The sequence below is a fragment of the Echinops telfairi genome, unplaced genomic scaffold (assembly GCF_000313985.2).
Source record: "Echinops telfairi isolate 266 unplaced genomic scaffold, ASM31398v2 ScPeMD7_23;HRSCAF=83, whole genome shotgun sequence".
NCBI classification, from domain to species: domain Eukaryota; kingdom Metazoa; phylum Chordata; class Mammalia; order Afrosoricida; family Tenrecidae; genus Echinops; species Echinops telfairi.
This window is the reverse complement of record NW_022103920.1, coordinates 30,592,467-30,601,165: the sequence shown is the minus strand read 5'-3', so window position 1 is coordinate 30,601,165 and position 8,699 is coordinate 30,592,467. Positions and strand designations below refer to the sequence as shown.

General features: G+C 42.6%; 1 protein-coding gene across 1 annotated transcript in view; it reads left to right on the top strand.

The window, feature by feature from the left end:
• The window catches only part of MDFIC (MyoD family inhibitor domain containing), a gene marked incomplete at its 5' end in the record, with an annotated part of 105,140 nt that overhangs the window by 71,643 nt on the left and 24,798 nt on the right, over window positions 1–8,699 (top strand). The window contains one exon of the mRNA XM_045288938.1: window positions 967–1,242. Within this exon, the coding sequence (XP_045144873.1) occupies window positions 967–1,242 (276 nt within the window). The remainder of the gene's footprint in view (window positions 1–966; window positions 1,243–8,699) is intronic.

Sequence of the window (8,699 nt, the reverse complement as noted above, 5' to 3'; positions counted from 1 at the left end):
TTGTATGTTTCATCGTTGCTACACTGCACCCTGACTGGCTTGTCTCCTTCCCACGGCTCTTCTGCAAGGGGATGTCCAATTTCCCACACATGGGCCCTGGGTCCCCACTCCGCACTACCCCTCATTCACAATGCTATGACTTTTTTGTTCTTTGATGCCTGATACGTGATCCCTTCGACGCCTAGTGATCTCACAGGCTGGTGTGCTTCTTCCATGTGGGCTTTGTTGTTTCTCAGATGGCCACTTGTTTATCTTCAGGCCTGTAGGACCCCAGACTCTATATCTTTTGATAGTTGGGCACCATCAGCTTTCTTCACCACATTTGCTTATGCACCTGTTTTGTCTTCAGTGATTGTGTCGGGATAGGCTGGTATGCTTCTTCCATGTGGGCTTTGTTGTTTCTCAGCTAGATGGCCATTTGTTTATCTTCAAGCCTTTAAGACCCCAGATGCTATATCTCTTGATAGCCGGGCACCATCAGCATTCTTTACCACATTTGTTTGTGCACCCGTTGTCTTCAGCGATCGTGCCAGGACGGTGAGCATCTCAGACTGCCGAATTATTAGAACAAAATGTTCTTGTGTTGTGGGAGTACTGAGTAGTGGCCCACTCTCCATCTGTTTCCTTAATACTAAACCTATAAATATATGTACATAGATCTATTTCTCTCTTGTCATATATAAATATATTACATCTGTATATGCCTGTATTTAGATCTGTACACCTGCCCTTTGCCTCCTAGTTCTTTCCTCTATATATTTGACAGGGTGCATTCTTACCACTTTTCTTCACTTGTTTCAGTGGAGACTTAATGACAGATTTCCTCCTTATACAGGTTCTGGCTTTCACAGGTTTTCCTTTCTCTTTTTGTCGTCATTTTTCCTACTGTGGCTAAAATACCTAAGAAACCTGTTACCAAATGTAGTTAACTGGACATATTTTTTCCTTTTCTTTTTTTTAATATAGCCCAACCTCAGCGCTTGCCTCAGCTTCAAACTTCAGCACAGGAACCGAGTGAGGAGGAAACAGGCCAAATGAAGAATGGCCACCGGAGCCTGAGCAACGGGAACGGGATTCACCATGGAGTCCGACAGGGGTGTGCAGACAGTCAAAAACTTTCCGCACCTGTTTCTCAAAAAATGCACAGAAAAATTCAATCCAGCTTGTCCGTAAGCAATGATATCAGCAAGAAGAGTAAAGTGAATGCTGTCTTCTCCCAGAAGACGGGCTCTTCCCCTGAAGGTAAGCTCTCTAGATGTGCCTATTGCATTTGAGCCAAAGTAAATCCCAGTCACTGGTCACGATTGGATTAAGGAACCCTCACTGAAGAATTTCGGTAAAATGCTGCGTCACTTGCCAGAAGGGCAGTGCAGGGTCGCAAAGGAAGCACTGCGCCGGCTTCCAGCTTTCCATGCTCCCCTTCTTGAGTGAATAGTCACTATTTTAAATCTTGCTGCTGCTGATTTTCCTAATGCCACATGGAAAACACAATGCCTACCTCTCTCGGTGGCATGTCTGTGTGCATGAGGAACGCTGGCAGCACGCTCGCATGAGCACTGGATTGCTAACGCAAGACCAGCGTGTCACACTTGCCAGCCCCTCTGAGGGAGAGGGCGATTGCATCTGCTCCTGTGAAGACTGGCCTCCAGGATTCTGTGAGTTGGATTCAGGCGTGTGTGAGAGCGAGTATTTTCCCCTTGCCTGATGCAGTAGGCTATTCTGTGGTGTACCATGAAGATGGCTGGTTTGTAGGTTTGTTGTGCAAGCGAGTTCCTCACTGTGCCAAGCTACAACTGGAATATGATGGGGAAATGTTCTTGCTCTTGCCAAGGCGATGATCTCAGTTGTTTGGCTGGAACCTTCCCACCACTACACTGCCACCTTCATTCCCACCCTACCCACCCCAGCCTATGGCATCAGGGCCAAGATGCCGGAATTCCAAATTCAAAAGTTCACGGTGGTCTGTCCTTAAGCTCCTCCCTTAGAGATGCCTGACTGCAATTTCTGAGCTCTGAGGGGTGGGGTGGGGGGAGCCCAAGTTATTACTTCTTCTTATTCAACCTAAACCTGCCCTTGGTCTGGTTAAAGTCAGGTTAAATGCTATGAACCCGACATTCTTTTAATGTCAAGCATAACTATGTGATGACAATTAGTCTACAGACTCCCATTATGTTATTTTGCCTGTATTAAAAAAGGAAAGTCTCCTCTCCTATTTAAGGTTCCGAATTAGCACTAACTTGTGCTATCTCTCCTCTGCCCTTGAACAATTCTGAGCATTTAAAAACTCAAGTATTATATATATTTTAAATGCAGATAGATTTTTCCTTTACATATTAATTGCCTTGGACACTTAAATAAGGAAGTTCACTGAGATGTCTTTGTGAAACTGTCTTGCTTATTCATAGAGATAAATTGAACCGTAAATAGGAAATTGCATCGAGAGTTACTGGTAATGAATGGGAGAAAGGATATTAAATTTTGGCTACAGGTGTCTCCAACGAAACTGAGGTAAAGTGTTCGGTTGGTCAAATGATATGATAATAAATGGTCTGCATAGTTTCAGGTCAGTGACACTACTTTACAAGCTAATTAGATTGCAAAGGACATGATTGACACTCTGAAATGAGTTTGACACGTACGCTGCATGGTCATCTCAGAAACATTGGTACGTCTCTCCAAGGGGTTGGGTAGGCAGTGTGGTTTTCTTTAGAGGATCTTGGCTTCTAGATGATTGGGGAAAGAATGCTAGTGAAATCTCCGTGTTTTGTACATTTGAATGAGCTTACGACATACATTGCCTCCCATTTGTCATGCTGTGTTTATTTTAATGTCAGAGAACCCTAACATCTGCATATGAATTCAACTTGATGTTGTTTATGGAATATTTATTTAAAAAGCTCATGGTCTTCTTGGTTGTAATATAATGTCTGAGTGCAGCTCTAGAAGTAACATGTGCTAGAAGAGAGCACAAGAATATGTGAGAAAGATCATTTTCCTCCGCTCCCTTTCTCCCTTCCCCACACCCACACCCTTCCAGTCACACCCACTTGGGGCCAGCCATGGAGAGCTGGAAGAGAGAAGTCCCGGGTAGCCCCACTCCTGCGGCAAAGCCTGTTCTGATTGGGTGGGGGGCATAAGAAACGGGTCCTGGCAGTAACGTCACTAGTATTCAGACAAGGTAGGCTTTTGTTTGACTATGGTTACCTAAAATTCTGTTGTCCTATTTAATAATATTTCCTCAGCATTTTTTTCCAAAATTTTATTTCTTCATGCTTTCTAAAGCAATACTTGCCAGTTCATTGGAAAACAGGATTTTAATACATTTCACTGCTCAGCCAACAGGCTCTGTGGAGCAGCCGTTATACAATGAGGGAGGGCCATGTGAGAGAGAGAGAAAGAGAAAGGCAAGCCGGAAAAGTTGACTCAGTCCAAGTTGAACTCATTTTGTTCAGAAAAATCATTACTTTTCTACAGAAAATGGTTCATCAGTTGTTGAAAACGTACAGCCTGTACCTCTCAGAAGGCTTCGTAATGGGAATGATTCTGTAGGATTGAAAGTGTACATTTCAATATCGTGCTTCCTTTAGTGAGTAAGCGCATGGATACGCATATTGTGATCTCCAGTGATGCTGCTCTTGCCCTTCCATTTGACGGAAGAGCAACGGTTTTACAAGGGCCAGGAATATTTATAGCTGCGCCTTTAAAACAATGCAATACCGCAAAATGTGTTTCCAATCTCAAAGGTGTGCTAATAACTGATGCCTTTGGAATTCGTCGTAATAGACAGAAGCTATCAGCTATGTGTAGACTCTCTGTGCTTTGGATTTTTAGACATTCTTATCTTTTGGGTAGCTCTAACCATTCAAATTAATTTAGCATTCACTCAGCAGTTGGGTGGGGAGGAAATAACACAATAGAGATACAGATAGATTGCCCAGGAAGCTTTAGGGTGTGGGGATGTGAGGTGAGACTATTTAGAACCCGGTTTCAGGATAATAAGCTAACTGGGAGGGATTGAATAAATGTTATGACCCTATCATGTTTTAAATTTTGTCTAGAGTGATGAAAAGTTTACATGATGTTTGTATTAGGTAAAATGACAATGAGCGGATACAGTAACCAGGATGGACGTTATTTTCAATTCAGGGGTTGTATTAAGTGCCAGTTCTGGTGTATCTGTTTCTATGTAGGGATTCGAGATTGAGTGAAGGAGCCTAGCCCAAGGTTAGAGCTGAGGACAACTGGAACAGCAGTTAATATGATTCCTAAGCAAGGCTGCCATTAATTTTCTGGTTCAGTTATTTGGGAAAATGAATAGCACGTAGGAAATCAGCAAGAATAGCAGGATGTAGTGTGGGGCTGCTCAAAAGTTTGACTGTTCACTTTTCCAACGATGATATACAATCCCAAGTTGCACTCCAAAATGCATTTGTAGTTACAACACTAGAGCTCGGGAGAAGGAATTAAACTAGACTAACTTATGTTTGTTCCCAGAGTGGGAATGTTTAAACACGAATCTGGATGGGTTTCCTTAAGTAGTGAGTGAAGAGGAAAGGTCAGAAGGATGAGCACTGAGTGACTCAGGGCTCACTGGAGGCTAGCCAGTTTAATGATGTAGCATGCGAGTTCAGTTTGAGTGCTTGGGAGACAATCCATGAAAGAGTTCCAACTCTCCTCCAGAGTGTACGTCACGGAGACGGAAGGCTGGGGCACGGATAAGATATCGGGGAAGAGGCCAGAGTGCAAAGAGAAGGAGGAGGACAGTGATCTGGAGGAGGGAATCAGTAAGAACGTTGAGACGAAAAATAAATCGAAGAAAGTAACTATCACAGGGCTTGAGAAAGAGTGTTTTATGACGACCAGACATTGTTGACAGGATCCGGAAGAAGAATGCACTGAAATAACCCTGCTGGAACAAACGATGGGAATGGTTTTAGCAGCCATTGTTAGGGAGAAGTTAGGGGTGAGCTTTGTGGAAGATGGTGAAACACAATTGATAACAGTTCTAGAAAAGCCAGACTCAGGGTGAATATAGGAGCTTTGTTTTGGTTTATTTTGTTTTAAGATGGGAAATAATGTTTGCGTGGAGAAGACTCTGGAAGGAGGGAAAGCTTGAAGCTGTAAACCAAAACGAATCCCACTGCCATTGAGTTGATCCGAACTCAGTGGCCCTATAAGGGCTTTTGAGGCTACAGCTTGATGGTGGCAGGCAACCTTACCATTCTCCTCTCAGGATCAGCTAATGGGTTTGAACCACCAGCTCTGCAGTTAGCCCAGTGCTTGACCCACGTGTCACCAGCGCATGCCTTCTTGGCACACCACCATGCAATCTCTTTAGAGATTCAAGTTAAGCATTTGATACACTGAACCATGTGAATGTCCACCCATTGTTAAAGCTAGAGAATCGAGCAACCAGAGGCAGGTCTTACTGAATGGTTAGCCTGCCGCCTCGCTTCACTCTGGGTTCTGTCAACAGACTGATCTTGGAATTTGGTGACTAGTTTCTTTGGAGTAACTGGATATGAGGAACTGTGATATTTGCTGATTAGAAAAGCCTGCCATGAGTCCTGCTTCTTCCTCACTTCATGTGTTTTAGCCCTTTAAGGAAAGGCATAAGCAGACCAGGCGTTTATGGTTCTCTGTTTTAAATTTCTGACTTATGTTTTGAATGGTAAGTTGATAGCTTCTTAAACTTTAGATTGAAAACTTACTACCTTCAAGTCAATTCTAATTCATCTTAACCCCACACAACAGAGTAGAACTGCCCCATTTGAAGAAAAAGGAAATTGTAGGAAAGTGCTGTATAATACACAAAAATGAAAGGTTTATGTATTTTAGTATTATTTTTTCACTGCGAGATCTTTATTAAAGCTAAAAAAGATCGTGACTTTTATCTCTTTATATCTTAAAATGCTTACACAGTATCTAGTATATACCAGACAATCAAGTTTTTTTCTTTTTTTAAAGATATATCTAAATCAAATTTATATTTAAAGGTGAATTTCTCTTCACTGAATTACTATCATAGCAAAAGGTATGAAATAGTTAAGGCATATCCTATAATAAATTAGGGTGTTCATTAATTATGATACTACCTACTCTGTTTCCCCCAAAATAAGACAGTGTCTTATATTAATTTTTGCTCCCAAAGATGTGCTAGGTCTTATTTTCAGGGGGTGTCTTATTTTTCCATGAAGAAGACTATGGTACACATTTATTGTTTATTGTTTTATTAAAAGAGACATCATATTTTCTGTCTGCTCCGGCCGCAGTGCGGCCAACAGTGAGGTGCGTGGCGGCGCCCGCTGCTACAGTCCAGAGTCTAGAGTTACGGTAGCTTCAGGGAGGTCTTATTTTTGGGGAGGTCTTATTTTCAGGGGGTGCCTTATATTTCAATGAGAGGCAAAACTGTAAGTAGGTCTTATTTTGGGGGGATGTCTTACTTTTGGGGAAACGGGGTAACATCATGATTCTGCTTTTTTGTTTAGTTTTGTTTTTCATTTCATGGGCTTCTTTGAGAATCTCAGACATATTATATGACTTCTCTCCCCCCAAGAACCCCATTCCCGAGTTTAGCAGGAAAATTCTTAAGAAGAATAAGGAAGCCTTATTAGTATTTGTGTTATTTCTGAAGGTAACCAAAGGCAATGCATTTCTTCAGACTAACTTAGTTTGCAATCCACTCTCTCCAAGAAGCGGACAGAGACTAGGGGCGTAGATAGTGCAGGGTCTATTATGAGATGCGGTAAGGCTTTTGAGTTTGCTTCACGTGATCTAGCAAGCCAGGGACGATTATTGGACAGATAATTGGCACAGTCTGATCTGTCATGTTTAATTATTATCCTTTTATTTGTGTCTGCTGAGAGTAAAACTAGAGGTATACAAGGGCCCGAGAAGGGGAGCCTGCTGCAAGACCCTTGGAAAACCAGTGCATGTGGCAGGTGATGGGGTTGGCTCAGGCGGGCTGTGGTCATGAAATCTTTGTTCCATGCGGACTCACTTTGAAGGTAGACCAACAGTCTTTATGGGTTGTCTTGTGAGAAAAACAGGTTCAGGATATTTTTTTAAAAGTCTGAGCACTTGAACATACCCATTTATTCTGTGGGAGGAATGGATTTACCAAAAAAGATTAGGAGTTTGAGATGCCCACTATATACCCAGTAGTACTGTGAGATTGGTAGGTAGATAGGTCGTCTGGAATCTGGAGGAAAGTTCTATACCTGAGATGCGTTTCCTTGAGTCATCAGGTCACAGAAAGTGCCCAGGACATTCGCATTCCTTAGTAGAAGTTCTCCCTGTCCTTCTGAAAGGCACTTAGGTGAGGAACTGTGGCCCCAGAAGCCAATGGAATGAAGAAGCGCGGCAGCAACCCAGGTCGGAGCGTGAAGCGGAGCCAGGAGAAAAGTGAGGATGGGCACTGGGAGAAGGGCTGTCAGAGAAGCAACTTGTTTCACCAAGTGGAGAAAGAGTTTCAAGATGGTGGGAGCAATCGTGCGCCGAGTGCAAGAAGTCCACTAAGATGGCTGACAAGGGATCACTGAAAGTGTCATGTGGAAGTCCATGGTGATCTGATTCTGGGGAGAATGGGAGGAGAGAAATGGAAAGTCTGCGGTACTGTGAGGCAGAGTTTTCTTAAAGCAGAATCTACAGTGGGCTGGTGGCTAAAAGGGAGTGTGTTTCGCTGGTTTGGTGCTGCTGTAATAAGCCTGTAGATGGGGGAGTTGGTGGTGCAGCAAAGGAGTGTTCTTGGGGTGAGAGGGAAGGGGGTTCCTTACAAGCTGCCTCATATTGTAGGTTTTTTTGGTATATGTCATCTCTGTGAGAGAAAGTCTGCTGGCATAAAGATTTACAACCTCAGAAACCCTGTGGAGCAATTTTTCTCTGTCTATATAGGGACACTGTGAGTCAGAATAGACTGTGGATATAGGTTTGTTTTTTTTCTCCTTCCTAGATTTTTTTATCATTAGAGAAGAGCAGCCATGCTTTGAGATTAGTCAGAACACACAGTGTTCAGTGATACAGTATCTGCAGTAGAACAGTACCTTAGATTTTCTGTTTATTTAAGTGAAACTTGTTTACGTGACCAATAGGATCTTGCTATTGTTAATTTACAGTTTTGGAAACCATCCATCTGAGCAAATATTACACCATGTGGAGTGATGCTGATCCTCCTAAAAGTTTCTATTCATTTTTAAAGGACTTAGAAAAATCATTTCATAGTTACAATAAAAGCGCAGACACTACTTAACACTACGACTCAAAGGAGGAAGTTTTGGGAAAATGATACAGAATAGACAGGATGTTTTGAATCTTCTGACAAAAACGGGCTTATGACTCACGGTGTTCTTGCAGTTTATAAAGATTTTACACAGTGGAGAATAGTGTCGGAGCATTTTTTTACTGAATGAAATTTTTACCTTCAAATAGTTGTGGTACCAACAGAGGTACAATGTAATCTCAGGTGCTCCCGACAAATAAAAACATTTTCTTTGTGTTTTGTACTTTACTGAAGCCTAAATTGTACCACCTTAGCCTAAGGTTTTTGAACTTTAAAAAAGTTCGTCCCGTTTGTAGAAGGTAGCAGGAAAACCTACGTAAATCAGCGCAGCTGAAGCAATAGAGCTGATGCCGCCCAGCCCTCAGGAGCCCTGGGGATGTCCTGTCATTCGCTTGGGGCTGCTGACGGCAGGGTCGGCAGT